General features: G+C 45.0%; 4 protein-coding genes across 7 annotated transcripts; 1 reads left to right on the top strand and 3 right to left on the bottom strand.

Moving 5' to 3' along the window:
• Window positions 1-1245: 1245 nt before the first annotated feature.
• LOC117836091 (GPI-anchored protein LLG1) lies at window positions 1246-3423 on the bottom strand. The gene is made up of 3 exons (XM_034715467.2): window positions 3081-3423; window positions 2944-3003; window positions 1246-1883 (listed from the first exon to the last, which is right to left on the bottom strand). Exons 1-3 carry the CDS (start codon window positions 3169-3171, stop codon window positions 1525-1527), a joined length of 510 nt encoding a protein of 169 aa, XP_034571358.1. The 5' UTR covers window positions 3172-3423; the 3' UTR covers window positions 1246-1524.
• Window positions 3424-3890: 467 nt separating this feature from the next.
• On the bottom strand, window positions 3891-6564 carry LOC117836103 (GPI-anchored protein LLG1). Of its 2 annotated transcripts, none has more exons than XM_034715478.2 (3): window positions 5980-6564; window positions 5822-5884; window positions 3891-4524 (listed from the first exon to the last, which is right to left on the bottom strand). In XM_034715478.2, exons 1-3 carry the CDS (start codon window positions 6065-6067, stop codon window positions 4172-4174), a joined length of 504 nt encoding a protein of 167 aa, XP_034571369.1. In that variant the 5' UTR covers window positions 6068-6564; the 3' UTR covers window positions 3891-4171. The 2 variants fall into 2 exon arrangements, with proteins under 2 accessions (XP_034571369.1, XP_034571378.1); XM_034715487.2 differs by having other exon boundaries at window positions 5822-5881; window positions 5980-6521.
• Window positions 6565-6815: 251 nt separating this feature from the next.
• Window positions 6816-13047, bottom strand: LOC117836075 (phosphatidylinositol/phosphatidylcholine transfer protein SFH8). Of its 3 annotated transcripts, none has more exons than XM_034715446.2 (15): window positions 12787-13046; window positions 12246-12354; window positions 11820-12135; window positions 11630-11729; window positions 11204-11470; window positions 10438-10515; window positions 10256-10357; window positions 10128-10177; window positions 9954-10053; window positions 9743-9835; window positions 9531-9650; window positions 9167-9329; window positions 8671-9032; window positions 8004-8078; window positions 6816-7739 (listed from the first exon to the last, which is right to left on the bottom strand). In XM_034715446.2, the coding sequence occupies exons 2-15, from the start codon at window positions 12250-12252 to the stop codon at window positions 7719-7721; spliced, it is 1854 nt and encodes a 617-aa protein (XP_034571337.1). In that variant the 5' UTR covers window positions 12253-12354; window positions 12787-13046; the 3' UTR covers window positions 6816-7718. The 3 variants fall into 3 exon arrangements, with proteins under 3 accessions (XP_034571337.1, XP_034571329.1, XP_034571347.1); XM_034715438.2 differs by having other exon boundaries at window positions 8671-9035; window positions 12787-13045; XM_034715456.2 differs by lacking the exons at window positions 6816-7739; window positions 8004-8078 and having other exon boundaries at window positions 8975-9090; window positions 12787-13047.
• Window positions 13048-15595: 2548 nt separating this feature from the next.
• On the top strand, window positions 15596-18703 carry LOC117836118 (transmembrane 9 superfamily member 12). Its single transcript, XM_034715496.2, has 2 exons — window positions 15596-15909; window positions 16515-18703. The coding sequence occupies exons 1-2, from the start codon at window positions 15895-15897 to the stop codon at window positions 18507-18509; spliced, it is 2010 nt and encodes a 669-aa protein (XP_034571387.1). The 5' UTR covers window positions 15596-15894; the 3' UTR covers window positions 18510-18703.
• The last annotated feature ends 1758 nt before the right edge of the window (window positions 18704-20461 follow it).

The following is a 20461-nucleotide window of genomic DNA, read 5'->3' on the forward strand; positions in this document are numbered from 1 at the left end:
TCCCTGCCTCACCTTATATTGTCGAGGGTAGGGTTACATGTCGGTTGGTTACAAGAAAACTAGTCGGATTCGAGTAAACGAGTTCTACTCTTATTACTATGAGTACTTTTTCTAATCCTCAACTAGTTCCTATCTTTCCATGTAGACTACGCCATCCTATGCCTAGTCTCCATATCAAATACATCTCGGTGTCCAGCCCTATATTTAAGACTGTCCAAACCTTCTGGTGGACCCATAGATGTATATACGACAGGATGGAGTGGATCTAGAGGGGCAGGAGTGGGGGCGGTGCCATGGGAGGGAGGGAGCTCGGGTTAGGGCTAGGAGGGGAAGGGAGGAAGTGAGAAGGAAGAAAGGAGGGGCCGGCGGGACCGTTGTGTAATGGGCTGAGTCGCGCCACGCTGCTTGATGCGAATGAGTCGCACCAAGCATGTGGCGCGACTCAGCTGGCCAGCTCGGCCACCCCGTGCGTTGCGCCAGCGTGGAGCGCCGGTTGCGCCACATGCTTTGGCGCGGCTCAGGTTTAATCGTGCCAAGCGGCGTGGCGCGATCAAAATGACTACTTCTTGAAATTTTAGTTTAACTTAGGCTGTTTTTAAAATTTTAGATTAAAAAAGGTTAAAACAAAAAAATTCGCTTCTGTCTGGCTTCTCACTCAAAGCTGCTCTAATTCTTTCATATAATTTTTGTCTCGTTGGAAATTATTTTACCGAGACCTATCTCGTTACTGATCTGTTTTTGTCGTCGCTGCTTCCTGTTGACTGTTGCCGCGATCGCAGTGGGTTAGACGAGATAAGAGTCGGTTAACATTCGCGCGCAAGTATTTGCAATAAACCAGAGTCTTTGGTATATTTATGCTAATCCGAGAAAAAATTAGAGTGATGAGTGTGTTCACGATCATGAAATGGTCTAGCAAGCCACTGAAAAACTATAAAATTGGAAGCATCTTCCTGTGAAATTCTTTGACTCTGAACTGAACGGATAAGGATTCGAGGACACTTTGGGCCCAAGCCTTGCTGAACAGAAAGGAAAAAAAAATGCCTTTTTTATCGCTCTATCTGATACGAGAACACCCGGAAAGATTACGGTGTTGTGATTGTGACTGTAGGTGGAAAACCACCGCATTTCTCTGCACCGTTTTCTTGCCAAACAGAATAGGTCAAACTTCCTGTAGAGTCACTTGCTGATAATATAAGATGTTAACAGAGGAACAGAAGCTGGTGAACCATGGATTCCTTGCTCCTCTTACCAAACAAAAATAGGCCACTATTCATATGAATGATAATTGATATGACAATACAATGATACTGTTGGGTTGAGTTGAGTTTGAGCTGAACACCAACTTTGACAAATCTAATTCCAGATAATACACAACAAGTAGTAAATTACATTACAAGAGATTTTACACATAAAAGGAAGAACGTGGCAACGGACTCACGATGAGCACCATAAGGCGCCATGATCAAACTCAAGCCTCATCAGTTGCAACACCCTATCTTTGAGGGAAATGAAAGGAGTTATCGTTCAGTGGAACAACAACGCTACTACCACACTCAAGACAGTAATCCATGCAAGCAAGCTGCTTTGAGCGTGTTGTCCACCGTTTGCAGTGGTAATGTCTCTCTGAGGGACATCTGCGCACGAAAGCCCCAACTTGCCTTCCTTGCACTCGCTGGAGAACAGCCCTGGTGGGTACTTGCCATAGAGGTTGATGTAGGTGAACATTGTTGTTGCGCAGCTGCTGCTGTCATCATTGAGGTACATATAAAATGGGCATGCGAATTCCTTGAGAGCGGCACAGCATTGTTTGGCAGGAAATTTTGGCCCTTTGCACTTGCTTGTGATGATTGTGTAGTTTTGGAACTCAAAATTCACTGGGCAATCTGATAAGCATAGGTAGGAATGAAAAAAAATATGTCAGACCGAGGTACCAAAAAGTACAGAACACGATTTTCTTCTTCTGAAAAGAAAGCATATAACATGACTTAGAGGTCAATTAGACAGAAATACATCAGAATGAAAAGATAGGGTCAGCTACTCAGCTTGATGTTACTAGGTACTACTCAATATCAACGATACATATGTATTGCTCACTGCATTAATGTTACGAAAACATACAATCATGGACTGCCTTGAAGAACTTGATCCATCTGCAGATTATTGCAAGGACCAAACAACCTCACTGACTTTCAGTTCCTAGAAGAGATTTGCTATTTCACATTAGCTAATTTTCGCCCCTAATTTCTCAATATGGTGCATGCTCTATTCTTTTCGAGGTGATTCCAGTTGATGAGAATATGAGATGGCCCCCTATTACCAAGTCAGCAGGGGCATGTGCATCTCGCTCTTGCCCTAAACCAACCCCAAAACAGTGGCGAATGGCACCGTTCAGCTGCACGCTGAGATTTTCCATGTCGAGATCAATGCACTCCTTGTCTTCAGACCTCTTACCATGACGCTCAACTGCCTCATCTGCTAGAGATAAAAATGCAGGTGTTGTATATATGACTTTCTACCATCTATTTCATTTTCGATAGCACAGCAGCATCGAACCTTGAATTGTCAAGAGTCAGTTTCCCCTTTGCATTTATCAAATGTAGTTGGCTGAAAACTTGGTGTCTTCAATTTTCTGTTTGCTTCCCTCAAATACTTCACAGCAAGGATGGGTTTTCCTTTTCAGCTTAAAACACCGTCGCTTGAGAGGTTGGGTAAGCAACCGAGTGTATCTGTATGACGACTTAACCGCCAATCACTTACGCCTAAGATTTCCTGAGCTAGTTTCTCCTACTCGCGGGAGCTGATTTACCTTGCGCAGGAAATGGGGAGGGTGGTTAGCGCTTGACAGGTCAGGTCATCCTACCTCAATTTCGGACCAAACCCCATCTCGAATCAATCACGGATTATATGGTGGAGGAATTGAGCAAGAAAGAGAAGGAAACATACCCTTCCTGGCCTGCAACAAGCTCCTCCCAGTGGATCCGGCGCTCACCTGGAACACGCCGTCTGCACACCAAGCACGAGCAAGAGTTACAAACGGAAAAATGCAAAATTGGCAGCAAGAAACACCGGCACGCACTCACCGGACAAGAAAGGGCCAGCGGCAGAGGCGACCCCTGCCAGGGCGGCGGCCGAGAGGAGGAAGAGGAGCAGGCGCCCGCACGCCACCGCCATCGCCCACGCGTCCTCCCACCGGAAGCAGAACTCGCTGCCGCCGCCGCCGACCGTGAGACTCTACCAGCGGGGCTGCCGGAGGGTAGTGGCCTCGAGGGAATGGAGCTCGGGAGCTTGGCGGAGCTAGGCCGACGTCGATGACGGTGATAGAGGATTAGAGGTGGAACGCGGGATGCTGGACGCCTTCGCTTGTGGCGTTTCGCAAGCTCTAACTCTCGTGTGTTGGTCGACGCGTCTCGGCGATATCTTGAGTTCTTGACCAAGCGGTTTGGGGTCGCTTTCTTCTCGTGCTAGCTAGCTGGTTGCCAATTGCCAGTTACAGTTGCAGCGGATTTCTTAAAATTTATTTAAACTCCTGAGCTTTGACGATATTTTCCAAACACGCAAAAGCTTTTCGTGTCAAATTTTATAGATAGAAGTGGTCGTACATGGACCAAAATACATCGTGCATTAGACCAAGCGCGCGTGTGGCCTACAATGAGATAACAGAAGACAAAAACAACCGAACCCAGGAAGAGCTAAACAAGCTTTGACAACTTATTTACATATAATAAAGTTAAGCCACAAGAAATCCAACGTTATCTGACTACATCAGCATTACAAGATGGCAACAATAGTTTGTTACAAGTGCAACGTTTTGCAGAGGAACATACAGTAAGCTGGTGAATGGTCAATTTGTTTCTCTGATGAAAAAATATTCACAGGTACAATCATACGCATGAATGAATGGTATGAATTCAATTTAATTTAATGCAACAGTCACAATACAATGGTATAGTGAATTGAGTCCCAAAGCTCTAATTCGGCATCGACAGACGACAGGTGTGAAGCCCATAGAATATGCAATCTGTCATAAATTACATTAGGAAAGATTTTTACACATAAAAGGAAGAAATTCTCAGACCCGCCCACAATTTTAGCACCACAAGGCACAGAGAATGAACTTGAGCCTCATCAGTTACAAAAACACCATTTTTGGCGAAACTGAAGGCATCATCATTCAATGGAACAACAATGCTACCAATCCACAAACGAGCGTAACCAAAACAAGAGAGCTGCTTTGAGCTCGTTGGCCACCATTCGCAGCGATGCTGCTCTGGGCATCTGTGCAGGCAAGCCCCTTCTTTCCCTCACGGCACATGTTGGCAAACAGGCCTGGTGGGTACTTGCCATAGAGGTTGATGTAGCTGAACATTGCCGAAGAACAGTCGCTGCTGTCTTCATTGATGTAATCACGGAACGGACATGCGAATTCCTTGAAAGCACCACAGCATTGGTCGGCAGGAAATTTTGGCCCTTTGCACTTGCTTGTGATGATCGTGTAGTTTTGAAACTCAAAGTTCATGGCACAATCTGATAAGCACAGGTAAGAATAAATAAAAAATTAAGATCCAAGTACTGAAAGTATTGAACATGACTAGAGGTGTGTCAGGGGCAGAATACATTAGATGATAAGTTGGGCTCATCATGTTAACATATTTGTTGCAATTAACATTTTTTTCCTATCTAAACAGTTCAGCTGTACAAGAAAAGGTGTTCCTGCTTCACCATCACAGGGCACAAGCTTGGTGATATGCTTCATTCATTTCAGGACCTCTATTGGTATCATGGTAAGGACTGGGGATGAATATACATGGATATAAATTGAAATTGTCTAGTGAAAGCATCCTAGTATAAAGCATCAGCAAGTAAAGTTCAGGTAATAACGTTTTGACTGCTCCTGAATCCTAGTGTTTGGCAATTTTTTTCATTTAAAAAGACAATCCCTTGCAATACTCCCGAGTGACAGGATCATAAATTCAATTGCCAGCTTTCCTTTTGTTCTCCAAGTCAAGAAGCCCCACGCCCCCTCTCAACCCCTCTCAACGATATAACCATATAGGCATATATGCACCTTTCGTCACCACAAAGAGATTGATCCTGATTCCTGAGTGTCTAAATGTGGTGCATCTCCTGTTGTTTTCAAGGTGATCCTGTCAATGAAAGATCAAGATGCCTCCTGCAACCAAGTTGACAAGCCTGCATGCTGCCCTCATGATCTCACCGGAGAAAGTGAACAGCACTCACACCGTCATATTCTAAGCCAAGATCAATGCACCCCTTCCCCGTCAGACCATCACCATCACTTGCATGTGCCAATGCTGTATGGCATCCTCTTAAACTAATTAATTTGATGTGTTGTTCAGAGTTGTTCTATGTATGATTTACTCCCTTTTTTTTTTCCCTCAGAGGCGCCATTCAATCCTTAGTTGTCAAGTGTCCATTCTGCCCTTCTTTCTTTCAAATGCTTCACATCAAGGACAGACTTGAGACTTTCTCTTTCCTTTTTCAGCTTAACCGGATAACGCCATTTGCCCATAAGGCTGGGATTTGCAACCTAGCAAGAGCTACCTAGATGACTGCTTTGATTGCCACTTACTTGTGCCTAAGATTTCCTGAACTAGCTTATATTAATGGATGCCGATTTGATTTGCGCAGGGAATGTTGAGGATTAGCGCGAAGCTCAAACAATCTAAAAACTAGTACATCTAACGGCGCCGCTCCCAATTTCAGATCGAACCCCTCCTACCTTACCACCCCAGGGTAACCTCGACTCGAATCAATCACGCGTTGTGCGATGGAAACGAGCAAGAAAGGCATGGAAACGTACTCTTCTTGGCCTGCAGCAAGCTCCTCCCAGTAGATCCGGCGCTCACCTGGAACACGCCATCTGCTAGCCAGCATTCACACAAAACCAACCCACCATCAGGAGATGCAGTTACGGGACGGAAAAGCAAAAGCGTCAGCAAGAAACACGCTCGCGCTCACCGGACAAGAAAGGACCAGCGGCGGAGGCCACCCCGGCAATGGCGGCGGCAGAGAGGAGCAGAAGGAGGAGGCCGCGGTCCGCAGCCATCGCGGCGCCTCTCTCCCCACCGCAAACAGGAACTCGCTGGCGCTGAGGCTTTGTCCGCGGGAGGCTGGTGGCCTCCGGGGGAATGGAGGTCGTGAGCTTGTTGGATGGATCTAGGCCGACGACGAAGGCGGTGGAGGTGGGACGCGGGATGTAGAGGCCGCCCACATGCGCGCCACGACGTTCGCGGTGGTGGTGCTTGCAAGCTCAAGCCCAGGTGTTACTGCTCCAACTAAATTTTAGTGTCGTGGGGTGGTGGAGATGGACAGGGAGCAGAGCTTGGAGGTTGGAGCGGAGCTTGGAGGGGGCCACCGAGCCAGAGAGTCGCGACAGGGCAGGCAGGATTAGAAGGGGCGCGACGCGGTTTGTTCGGTGGGTTCGCGTCCGTCCCTCTGTTTCTCCCTGGCTGACAGTGAGTCGGTGACGCTGGGAGTTGGGACTAGCTGGGCTTGGAGGGAACGGGGGAAGAGCTCGAGGAAAGTCTTGACGAACAACGATGATGCTTCTTTTTGGAGGATGCCTACCTGCTACTGCGTTTACTAATACTCGAGTAAAACCCAGTGAACGGTACGCAGCAGTTTGCTGATGGGGCGAAAGTGGTGATGGTGTAAACCTCACCTTGAGTCGAGCAGATCAGTAGATTACTCGAGATTTTTTTTTGAAGTAAAGATTACTCGAGATTGACGGAGTACCAGACCTGCGAGTGGAGCATATATAAATAAAAATCTTTTTCCTAGTCAAAAGGGGGCAGTTAAGGCAAGGATGATTTGCAGCTGCAAACATTTATCTTACGGAAGTGTCACAATCAATGGGGCACTGGTACATCCTGGGTCAGAGGGCAAAGTCAAAATTACACAAATTCTCTCATCATCGACAGGTTCAAATGCTCAGAGTTGGACCTTTCCGCCACCCTTTCCTCGCGGACATGTGCGCTCTCGCATGCTCACGGCTCACCCATCCTCGTCCTCGCTGCCCAGGACTTCTGTTCTGCCAGAATATGACGCCTCCCAGCTGGCATCTGGCTGTGGTCTCCTTGACAGCTCAGTGGATGCATCTTCGACTGCCAGACAGCTCATGATGCTGATGAGCATCATTCCTCGATATGCTGACGGTGTATAAATGCAAACTTGCAAAAACTTGACCATTGGGCATGGCGGAAATAAGTTCAAACTTGTTCTCACTTGATCCCGGTTAACACCACCAAGTTGAATCATGAAGTTTGATAGGTGTATTAAGTAATCAACCAAAAAATGGATTGAATTATAAGTGAAACTAACTGTTCCGAAAAATGAGAGGAGAAAATGCACTGAGCATTGGAATACATATGGCAGATCAGGAGGGCCAACGCTCAAAGGAGCATATACAGAAGCATGGTGAGGGCATAAGCTGTGCATTGTGCTCTTTTATAATTCCTTTTGCTCTATAAAACTGGACGGTGTTTGGGCATTTTCCAGGATGCTGTTTTTGACCATCTCCTCAGTGTACAGGTCGACAACTATCTGTTGTTATTGAGGCTAAGATGCCATTGCTATTTGCTCATCTCTGTAGGCCAGGGCAGCCATGTACAAAGCAATGTGGTTTGATTCTGTCGGGTATCAGATATTAGTAAGTAACCAACTTGTTTCTTGTTTCTGTACAATTGCAATTAGGTGTATTATGTACAAAATTTCCTCCTCTGCACCAAAAAAATGCGAACAAAAACAGATTAGTGCAGACAAGTACAATTATAATCTGCAGGATGGTCCCAAAACCATCTATTTTATATGCTATAATTCAGGCAGAAAAAGAAATGTAAACCATGCATAGATACACATGCTATGGTTGTGTCACTTTCAGACATTAGTGCTCTATCAAACTCAAATTAAACTGCATTATATGGATTTGAAGAATACTCAAATGTGAGCAGGATAATGAAAGTATGTGATTATGTTATACTTACCCTAAGATCAGACTCCTTCACAGCTTCCAAGGTCTCAGCCATCTGCATTTGTTTGATAACTGTTGCATGCAATACCTGGAGGCACAGACCAGGAAAAAAAAAGATCACCTGAGTACAAGTTCACTTGAAATACGAGAACAAAGAAAAATAAGCTATCAGTTAGATCCAGAACAAATAATGAATAGGTATCTGATGAAGAATAACCAGTATGCACATTGCACTATAGCAAAGACCTACCCTCACTACACACTGGCATTCTGGAACAATAGCAGGATATAAGATATATACACAATGGAAGTCTCGAGATCATCAGAAAATGTGTTTCAACAGGTGCTAATCAAATATTAACTTGTGGTTCCCACAAAGTTGTCCTAAAGATATATCAAGTGGGACCCAACAAAGGACTTAAGCTTAAACCAGCATGTTCCCTGCAGTTATGTTTGTACTATGAGTAATAATGTTTCAGCCTTTCATGTCAATTTTAACATCACAAACTGGCAGATTTAAATTTGTAAAAGCAACTGTCATATACAAGTTCAATTCGCACTGTCCGAGATTTTGTCTGTAATAAAAGATGTGCTACAAAAGGTAAGATGGAGCTATAGCCATCAAGGCTAAAGCCAAAAGCAAGTCTAAGCACCATAAGGTCCTTAAAACATAAGTTTACCTTCTTTGTCTTCTCCAGATCAAACTCAATGGACTTTATCCTGTCAAAAGAATCTTGTATGGCCTGATCCTTGTCCTGAGGAAGCTCTGGAGGCTTTCTGCTCAGCTGATTAAACACTGACTCAAGTCGATCAAGACGCTCAAGGCAAGGATTCACACGATCTTCCCTAATAATCTGAAGATCTGCCTGATTACGGGGCACAGTTGTAGCATGCGGATGAACGTTTTCCAAGTGTTGTCGCCGACAAATGAAAAACCGCAAAAGAGAGAGTACTTTAAGAAATACAGCAACAACTTTTCTTGATAAATGTTTCAAGATCCCATCATCAGCATTGCCCCCACCATTGTTCGGGACACGCCGACCTGCTGGTTTGAATCCATAACTTTAAGCATCAGACAACTGGCCATCACTGTGAGACAGCTGATTTGAAGAAATCATAGCATATGACATCGTTTTTATATAGCTTAACCCAATCGTGTATATTGTGAATGGATACCTGGTGCAGGTAAAGCCCCATTTACGAAGGAACGTTGTTCAGTATTGAACTGTCTAGCTTCATTTCCAGCAGTGTTGTATCTTTGGTTGGATCCTACAACTTTATCCGCCATATGAGATGTGCCATCAGAACCACTGTAAGTTGTAGATCCTGATTCCCTCACCTACAAGGTCAACACTCAGAGATGAACTAGAAAGTTGTACAACATGCTAATATGGAGGCATGTGCCCAAAGGAAAAAAAATCAGATGTTTTCTTTTCTCAGTCTAAATGTCCAAGCTAAAAGCTACATAGTTCAAGGTAAACACAAGAAAACGGTTGGATTTTTTTTAAAGAAAAAGTGGTAGAACTGAGCAAGACTTTACTTCCTCACGAACTGGTGCCAAACTAGGATATTCAACATCTTCAGGAGCCACAGGGGATCCAAGATCGTCAATGTCTGAACCTGATTCAGCATTTGATGTGTCACTAATTCGTTCTGGTAACTGAAAGAAGCAGGAGAACCACATCCAATGTCAAAATTGAAGAATAGAATGGCTTATTGAGCAATATGAGACTTCATGATAGGTAAACTTGCCTTGAGAGCACGCAATCTGACAGAGCCTGTAATTGTTTCCTCTATATCAGATACTTGCCCAATTTCCCTCAATGACTCCATGCTATGTACAAGCTACAATAGAAAATAAGGTCATCAGAAGCAGTGACAGATAAGTTAAATCTATTCATGTACCATAAGAACTAGGAGACTACGATACAGTACGAGGGCATCAGAAGATTCATGAATTTACCTTCATGATTGAAGGATCGCTCCAGGGGCCTTTGTTGGACCTCAGGCACCCTCCGTGGTTAGGACATGAGCATGATCCACCGAAGTATTCAGGTAATTGGCTGCAGATACATTTTGCTTAAGCTTTGCATAGAGGTTCACCAATAAAACAATCTTTAAAGAAGCAATCACCAACCTTGCATCAATAGCTTCAAGAAGTCTGCTTTGATATTTTGTTCCTAGAACCTGAAATCAAAGAGTCGGTATGAAGCCACACAAAGACAAACATGGATAGTGAACTACGAATGGTTGCAAAATCAGTACATGGATTTTAGATGATGTCTTGGGGTCAAGAAGTCCCTTCACAGTACTCCAGATCAGCTTGAAACCAGGTCCAGCATTTACAATAAACATTTGGTGTAGTGTCTGCATAATTTTGTGACATGCTTGGTAATCAGAATGGTCTCAGACGTTCTATATTTAATCGTCTTGCTAGTATGGCTAACCTCAGGATAATAGTCACCATCTATTTTTTGCATACAACGCACCAGATCCCTCGCAATCTTGCTAAAATTCTTCCAGCCCTATATCACAGGGAACATAAAAAGAAAATAGAAATCTTAAACATTGTGCATACAGCACAAAGATGCTAAACAAGAAAAGGTTCTTTACCAAAAAATATCATAGATTCAGATATGCCAAACGTATAAGGAATGAAGTAACAGAGCTAATGAATTAATGCAGTTCTGTCGGCATCAGTAGTACAAAGGAACTTAACCTGCTGCTCTACCAATTTTTTTTCATTCGTGGATTTACACCCCAAGCATTTGAAAATGTCAACCAATTTATTAGAAACAAATCTACTGCACCATTTTTTCTCGAAAAGGGTAGGCTTGATACTATAGACATCTATGGTGATATACGCTATGGAGATTGAAAAACCCACAAAAGTTGGACAGCTTTCAATCCAGGGTCAATTTTGCACCAAACATAAAGCCAAACAAATTACAGGGATGTTTTATCACAATTGATGCATTTCCATGCCAACATATATCCCAAGAATTGTGACTGAGGATTGCATGTTTGTCTCAGAATTGTAACTGAAGGCAAAATCGAACTATTCTGCATCCTGATATCTTAACTAGAGAAATATCTGGCAAGACTAACAAACATGTTGAAATAGATTATAAACAAAAAAAGTTAATTTACTGGGATACTATTGTAAAGTAAAACAGTTAGAGGTTAAAAGAACAGTTAAGGCAATGAACGTACCACGCCATGGACATCCAATATTGTAGTTGTGGTATCTATGTGCCTTTTGGCAGCAATTGAGCATGCAGGAAATTTCTCACGGAAAGCTCTCTCGAACTCTTGCACATGATACTTAATGTAGCGCTCCACTGATGTAATTTGTACAAGCTTGTTGGGTTCTACTTTCCCAAGCAACTCAATGTATACTGGCCTTCCTTCCTTGTCAACCCCATGATAACCATGGGGATAGTATTGCAGGACCTCCTCTAGCTCGTGGAATTCAAAATCCTTCAAGGAGTATATGAATTAGCTGCCGTTAGTATGAATAACATAGTATTGCAGAATCATATGCTGGAAAAACTTAGAAAACATACAGCTATGCATCTAAATATCTGTAAAATTTAATATAATTCTGAGATCAAATTTTTACAATGGACAGCATCCTACTTCAAAAATTGTGTCTGTCCCGAACTCCTTTCTCCAGTGCAGCATGTCTGCCCACATCTGTGCTGCCTTCTCAAGGTCGAACTTCCTTGCTTTTAAAAATCTGCACCACAGATTGGCCACAGTGAAAAATCACTAACTGGTATGTCACAGCTGAAACCAACAATATGATTGTATTTCCACAGATACCAACCTAAGCATCATATGGTAGTCATCATGCTTGACTGGCAACAAGCCCCTAGCAAACAAAACCTCCCGAAACGAGCTCACCGCCTGCTCTTCCTCAGCATCCCTGACATCCTCTATCGCTATCCTTTGTACTCTGCAGTCCACTTTCCTCTTCCCCCTCTTCTTCAGCGAGTGTGTCAGCCTTGTCGATGCATGCAGCGCTTTCTTCCTCAGCAACCGTATTTTTGTGTGCCTCGGCTCGTCCTCTGAGATCTCAACATCTGCTCTGTCCCTCCTCTCATCATTACTAATTGCTATCTCGATGCCATCCACATTTCCCTCTGCAACAGAGAATGGCAAGCCCCCAGAACATTAGCTGCACCTGCATTGCATGATGGATTCATGAAAACTACATGCATATAGCAACGGGCACCTGGCCATACGCCCATACCTGACATTCTCTACTAGAGCAGATCAAACGATCAGGCCCTCCCTCTTCGTATTACTCTGATCGATCACTGATTCCGTGTATACAGATAAAGTGGCACGAACCCCCCACGCTGCCATAAACAGTACATAGATAGAGGTTAGAATTCACAGAGATGCCTTCGCATCAAATTCGCAGCGCATTTCTCTGGTACAAAGCCAGCGGCGGACTAAACGAGGGCCGTGCGGACTCAGTTGAGCGCCACATAAAATTGGAAATATAAACCAAACCACATATATATCAGTACGAACTCCAGCAACGCAGCAAACAAGCAGCCAACTGGATGGATTGGGAGAGCGACGAATATTCGACTTCCAGAGCTCACAACGAACAAAGGGGGCGAGATTCTGCGGAGAAACCGAGCAATCGGTGTGCCTACGATCACTCGGGTTCACACGGATCGGATCTCCACTCCACGCCGGTGGCGTCTCAGGGGGCCGGGGACGAGGCCGTCGCCGACGGGAGGGGTGAAGAGAGGCGCGGGGGCTGTCCACGGAGGGGGTACCTGGATCTGGATCGCGGCGTCGGACGGCGGTGGCGCGCCTAAAAAGCTCGCCTCCGTGGCCGCGGTGAGATCGGCCCGCCGCCCTGGGATCACGGCGGGGGCAGCAGCACGAAGCGTTTGGTGTGATCGGAGCGCGGGGCCTCCGCTTGCCTCCTTCCCTCGGCGCCCGTCTCCTAACGCTTACGCTTCCGTTGCTTCGTTTCCGCCTACTACTCCTCCCTCTCTCCCCCCTAGACTTGTTGCCTTGCCGCCGCTAGTGCTCGGGTACTGGGGCGGGCGTGGGCGGCGTTCTTTTTCCCGGTTCTTGCTGCGGGGCGGGGCCCTGGCGTCAGCGGCGCTCGCGTGGTGTCGTGTACGCCAGAGGGGAGTGCGCGCGTCGCGATTGACTCGCTCCCTCCCCTCTCGGCTCGGCGCGCCCGCGTCGCGTGACTGCTTTACACGCAGCCAAGCGGGCGCCGACGCTCACGTGCAAGGTCGCCGCAGGCGCTGTGCGTGGGCCCCACATTGCCCGTTGAGGACATTGGCATCCGCTCTAAACATGCAAGGTGAGAAATTTCGCTCTATGAGCAAATGATAGTAGGAATTACTTTCTATCATCCAAAAAAAGTTATCTAAATGACTAAATCACTTTCAGCGTAATAACGACTTAAAATCCGTTTTCCCAAAAAAACGCATGTTGCGAGAAGAATAATTCTAATCGTCGATATCACGACAACCACTAAAGACCACAAAAAATATAACGAAGTATAAATAGATAGAACATGCAATTATTTATGTGCATGCAAATTTTGAGTTTAAAACTTGCCTGAAAGGAGATATCGACATGTGTATTGTTACGAATTCCAGCATGGCACCCAACTATTTATGCACATGTTTTTAATCAACGTCAAAATTTCCACAATAATGGATTCTTGCATGTTTTATCTATATTTATTTTTCATAAATGTTTTATGCACATTTAGCTATATCACCGACTCGCTCGCGTGCGTTGATAGCCTAGAAGCATGCACGCGCGCAAATAGAGAGTAGTGGTACCTTTTGTCGTTATAGCAACACACCTCAAGTTCCAACCTATATGTATGTGTAAAACTTAACGTTACCTACGTTGCAGTATTATACTAGTAAAAGTCTAGTTTCTTAGAAATATAAGAAATTGATTGCGATCGTTTAGTAAAACCGTCTTATAGCTTAAACAATGTTTTTCTCCAAACATCTAGTTAGGATTATAAAAACATCCATAAAAATCTAAAGGCTTATAAACAATAAACAAACTTGATATTGCGATCATCTATCTTCTACGGCCAATGTTTGGATACAATATGGTTTTAGTACAGGAAAATGAGATTTGAGAAATGATATGCAAAGGGGTTAGGGATATCAAAACACATGTTTTTTAATTTGTAGTTTATACTTGGTTTAGAATAGATATAAATCATTTATGACCAAATTACCATTCAACTAATAGTCACAAATAGAAAACAAAAATAAAAATCATCTCATATGCTAAGAATATTCTTTCCAATCTGATACTGCCCTCGTACTGTGTACATCTGTCTAGCTAGAAATTACATCTGTCTAGGTAGAAATTGGATCGTTTGTTAGCTCGGACGGAGGTTGGACCAGCTGGTGTTTGCTAACCTATTCGGCCTCCCGGGCCAAACCTGCGCGGTGGAAAAGAGACCTTCCAGCTTGCACGCGTGGAACTCCACGGTGCAAGCCCGGCGCGGCTCTCCCGAGGTGTTGCGATGACCGGCGGTTCTTTTCTCCTCATGCACGCACACACGCTCAGAATGTACCGTCGCTCCCCAACGCCATCGCCGCCTCCTTCACCCACGCCATCCTCACCGGCGGCGTCAGTCCCCGCCCCAGAGGTCCCACCTGATCTAGCCCGTCCCCGTGCCCCACGCCCGACAGCCGACGCCGTTCCCCCCGCGCCACCCCTGTCCGATGCGGCGCCATGGACGGCCTCGCCATGGGCTGCCCCTACCCGAGCTTTCCGCATCATCGCGCGCCTCGCACCCAGCTGAATCGGCGGAGGAATCGATGATCCGCCCACAGATTCTCCTTCACGGCCGCGAGCAAGTCGCGAAGCAGCGCGGCGAGGCAAGGAGCGCTTCGCATCCACCGCGGCATGCTCCAGCGACGGGATGCTGCCGAGCGGCAGCGGCGCATGCACGTTGTGGCGTGGCGCGGGCGAATCTGCGGCGGCGGGTTGCTATTGCTGTGGCATGCTCGAGGGAGCCAGCAGGGTAGTGTACCGTGAGAGAGAGCATAGAAGTATGATGTCGCTTTGCAATTGGATGTTTTTGAACATGGATTATGTATAATTTGGGAATGGAAGAGAGACCCAAGATGATTTGGATCTCGAAAATTGTTGTTTGGCCTGAGAAATTATTGTGGTTTTGAGATGAGTTTGATGCTGATCGGGAACACAAATTTGCAATTGGAAATCATTAGTTGGATTGAGAGATTTGCAATGGAGGATCCGGTTCTTCCTCTACTGACCTTGCTCTGCGACGGGCGAAGGCGAGCTGGCAGCAGCCACAACGGCCGGGTGAGCGACGAGCAAGCGAGAGCAGCACGTGTGTGAGTGGCAGCGCGCGGCTGCCGAGGGTCGCGGCTGACGGGCTAGGTGCTGGCACAACGAAGAGGAGAGGTGGTGGTAACTCCGCCATGGGTCAGATACACGGTGAACCTATCTAACACCAAATAAGATCACTGAGACGTGGTCCATGAGATGCAGATTTGCCCGTCTCTACGTCTCGTAGGTATGGCTGGGCTGGCTCGAGCCGGCACGCGGGCCTGGCTGAGGCAGAGGCAGTACAGCCTGCCAAAACGCGCCCAAACAGATTCGGCACGACGGCAACAGAACAGATCGAGCGAGCCCCCTCGCCTCGCGACTCGGTGGCCTCCTCTCCCGGCGACGCTGCTCCCGGCGGCGCCCGCTCCCGGCGTCCGCGGAGCCCTTGCGCGGCGGCGCCCGCTCACGGAGGCGACTCCTGCGGCAGAAAAACGCGTCGGCCCCTCTCTTCCTTTTCTTTGCTAGCGGCGACAACTGGGCGAGCGGCGCCACCTTACGCCAGGTCTTCGTCGGGCCGAGCGCCGGCGATGAATATCCACCAGGTACGCCCTTCATTCCATCCCCTTCCCTCCCCGCTGTCGAAATCGAGCTCACCGGACGCTCTTGTTAGCCAATTTCATTCGGATCTGACCCAATTATAAGTATATACATGTATCATATACATGTCCTGTACTGGATTCGCCCCTGAATCTACCCAAGGACCAAGGTGTAGTGCAATTATTTTGCAAAAATCCTGGAGGCTGAACTGAAACCCCATGCCGTTAAGTCTTCCCCTGCATCCTAGTTTCCGTCCTGACTCCGAGGATGGTTTTGGCGAGCAAACATCCTGTGCAATTAGTTGATCTCTTATGCAAACTATTTCAGCTAATATATGTGTAATTTCAATGTTACTCAATATATTCACGATATCATGCACTCTAAATCGTCAACATGAATCTTGAAAACCTGGCTAGCAGTTGCTTTGTTGGGTCTGATTGGCTGTAGCTTACTGCCATTTCAGTACAAAACCTGTTTCTGTTTGCAAGGACAAGCCATAAGCACATAACTGTCTCGTGCTCTTCTGTTCAACTTTGGTGCTGCGCATTTACTGTGCACACATGTCTATTTGGAGATACTGAGCGTGGATGATGTTTTTCTTTTGCTTCAGGTTATAGGCAAAGTTTGCCTTGAACTGCCAATCATGGTGAAAGGCTGGGTATTCTCTACTTTGTTAGTGGTGTTTCTAGTGTTTGCTCCACCATGCGGGGCATTCTACTTGCCAGGTAGTTACATGCACACGTATCGGCAAGGCGAGGAAATAGGGGCGAAGGTGAACTCCCTCACTTCCATTGAGACAGAACTGCCCTTCAGCTACTACAGCCTCCCATACTGTCGTCCTAAAGATGGCATTAAGAAGAGTGCTGAAAACTTGGGGGAGCTTCTGATGGGTGATCAAATTGATAATTCCCCATACCGTTTCCGTGTAAATGTCAATGAATCTCTGTATCTGTGTACCACAAACCCACTTGGTGAGGCTGATGTGAAGCTCCTCAAGCAGAGAAGCCGTGATTTGTACCAGGTGAACATGATTCTTGACAATCTTCCTGTGAGGAGGTTCACTGAGCAGAATGGAATGACCATTCAGTGGACAGGCTATCCAGTTGGTTATATTCCAGAAGGCACCAGTGATGTCTATATCATCAATCACCTGAAATTTAAGGTCTTGATCCATAAGTATGAAGGAGGCAAAGTAAAGGTAGTTGGGACTGGGGAAGGAATGGAAGTGATCTCAGAGACTGACAGTGATGCCAACTCTGGCTATGAGATTGTGGGATTTGAGGTGATCCCATGCAGTGTGAAGCGTGACCCTAAGGCCATGTCGAAGCTTAAGATGTATGATAAAGTTGATCCTGTGAACTGCCCTGTGGAGTTGGAGAAATCTCAATTGATCAAGGAGAAAGAGCAGATTACTTTTACGTATGAGGTTGAATTTGTAAACAGCGATATCAGATGGCCATCACGGTGGGATGCATACCTGAAGATGGAGGGTTCAAAGATTCACTGGTTTTCAATCATGAACTCACTGATGGTAATTCTGTTCTTGGCTGGCATTGTTTTTGTCATATTCTTGCGGACGGTGAGGAGGGACCTGACTAGGTATGAAGAGTTGGATAAGGAGGCCCAAGCTCAGATGAATGAGGAGCTCTCTGGTTGGAAGCTTGTCGTTGGAGATGTCTTCAGAGAGCCAACCTCATCAAAGCTGCTCTGTGTCATGATCGGCGATGGGGTTCAGATTCTGGGCATGGCAATTGTCACCATTTTCTTTGCTGCGTTTGGCTTCATGTCTCCTGCATCAAGAGGAATGCTGTTGACAGGGATGATAGTCCTTTATATGTTACTTGGAATTGTGGCTGGATATGCTGCTGTCAGGCTTTGGAGGACTTTAAAAGGAACGTCTGAGGGATGGAGGTCTGTCTCTTGGTCAACTGCTTGTTTCTTCCCTGGCATTGTCTTCATCGTCCTAACTGTTTTAAACTTCATGCTGTGGACAAGAAATAGTACTGGAGCCCTTCCCATCTCACTTTTCTTCGGTCTTTTGTCCTTGTGGTTCTGTGTCTCTGTGCCACTTACCCTTTTAGGTGGTTTCTTTGGCACAAGGGCTGAACCAATAGAATTCCCTGTTCGAACAAATCAGATACCCAGAGAAATCCCTACAAAGAAGTACTCATGGCTCTTCATACTTGGTGCTGGAACTCTACCTTTTGGAACACTCTTCATCGAGCTGTTCTTCATTCTTTCTAGTATTTGGCTAGGAAGGTTCTACTATGTGTTCGGCTTCCTCCTCGTCGTGCTCCTTTTGCTGGTTGTGGTCTGTGCTGAGGTATCAGTTGTTCTTACCTACATGCATCTCTGTGCGGAGGACTGGAGGTGGTGGTGGAAAGCTTTCTTTGCCTCTGGAACAGTGGCCCTTTATGTGTTCCTTTACTCTATCAACTACCTGGTGTTTGATCTGAGAAGCTTGAGTGGGCCGGTTTCTGCTATGCTCTACATTGGATACTCTTTCATCGTCTCCCTTGCCATTATGCTAGCTACTGGTACCGTTGGGTTCCTGACATCATTCTCTTTTGTCCACTACCTTTTCTCATCAGTCAAAATTGATTGAAGGCTTTATCTTGTGGAATCTTTGAGGATGTCTCTACACAAAAATCACCTGCAAGCTCAAATGGTTTGATTGTTGCATCTAGAGGCCTTTGTAGACCTGTTCGCAATGTAGCTTATTACTGAGACTATTGTACCTGTTATGAACAGTATATTTCAGCAGATGTGCTTTTAAGCTTGTGGCTCCCTTCTTTGCTACTACCTCCGTGCTCATATGTTTGACCTTGTTAGTTCAAAATTGAACTAACTAATAACAAGCATTCAAGAATGGAGGGCAAATACTCTCCAAAAAGACCTGACTTCACAAATATCGTTGGTGGCTTGTGGAGTGGTTGGTCTGCAAGGTAGGTTTGCAACCAGAAAACTATTTTATTGTGTTCCCCACACACCAGTTTGTGCTATATGCTTACCTAAGATTCATAGAACACTAGATCTAATATATGTTTGATAATTAAGTATGATTAATTCATATGTGCCTTTTTACTTGACCCTTCTATGAATGTGACACTGCTTTTTTTAAAAAAAAAATCAGTGTAAACATATTTCAAGTTACTCGGTAAGCTTTCATTAGATCTGTTTCTATCAGGTTACTCTCTTAGTTTAGTTGATTCTGAAATCAGTGACAAAAATAACTAAGATTTGGAACGCACTTCATGCATTTTGTTGTGTGTTTTGACTGTTTTCAAATATCACATGAAATTATTTTGGGTTCTGTGTTCAAATCTCTCTTGTTTTCAACTGTTCTAAAATGCTAACAAGTTACTCAAAGCAACGTGTCATAAACATGTACAAACAGCAATGGAGTCAGATTGCAGACGTTACCACAATTATTTTTTTGCTTGGTACTAGAATATCCCATTTCAACCTTTGCTGTTTGTGTACAATTCTCTTGCTGCTTAGCTGTGAAACTGAAACTTTTCTACTATGGGCATGTCAAGCTGAGTACCTGCCTGTATTTAGTTAGGCCAACATGTTATCGTGTGAGGTCTTGTATTTTTCTGTGCTACTTGACCCCATTTTCATGGGTTGCCAGTCAAATCTATATGTTAGGCGACTTAAGCCCTTTCTTTATCATGCACTTCTGACCAGTTTCTTGGATGGCAGCCAAAACGTCATCTAGAAGGTTCCTATATCCAGCGATTAGCTATGTTAATGACCTGACGAAATGTATCAACCCTCTTTACTTTTTCTTTGTTTCTGGAAGTCTGTCTCATTCTTGGCTGTTGCTTTTCTTCTTCTCAAATTAGGCGTTGCGCTGTTCTTCTCAGCCTCAACCCGTAACAACCAAACAGACAAAATGTACCAGAAACCTAATGCCGATGTCGACCGGTGTATTTGTCATCCTCACCTTAGTTTAACAATGGTTTAGTATCATCTAATGACGATTTATGCCACAGAATCATCTGTCTAATCCCTGCTTAGCAATGTAATATGTCAGTCGATAATATAAAATCACCAAAAAAATCATTAAATCCTCTAAATTGCTTATCTCATAAAAAAATTGTCAGAAAAATTAACGGAACCAATTCACACTGAACTATTATAGCGTTTGACCCAACATTAGATGTGGCATGTAATATGTCAGTCGACGATATAAAATCACCAAAAAAATCATTAAATCCTCTAAATTGCTTATCTCATAAAAAAGTGTCAGAAAAATTAACGGAACCGATTCACACTGAACTATTATAGCGATTGAATCAACATTAGATGTGGCTAAAGAGTGATTGATGATTACATGACCTAAACCGATGTTATCTGACACTAAACCATTGCTAAACTAAGGTGAGAATGATAAATGCACCGGTTTAGTTAGTTAAAGGTTGATTTGCACCAAATGAAACGTGAAGGATGCGTATCAACTTTTGCAATACTTAAGAAATGAAAAATACATTTTTTTCCTTTTTTTTACCGGTGAAACTATCATGCATGTGCCTGCATCTTGCTTTGGATTTA

This window comes from Setaria viridis, chromosome 1 (assembly GCF_005286985.2).
Source record: "Setaria viridis chromosome 1, Setaria_viridis_v4.0, whole genome shotgun sequence".
Lineage (NCBI taxonomy): Eukaryota > Viridiplantae > Streptophyta > Magnoliopsida > Poales > Poaceae > Setaria > Setaria viridis.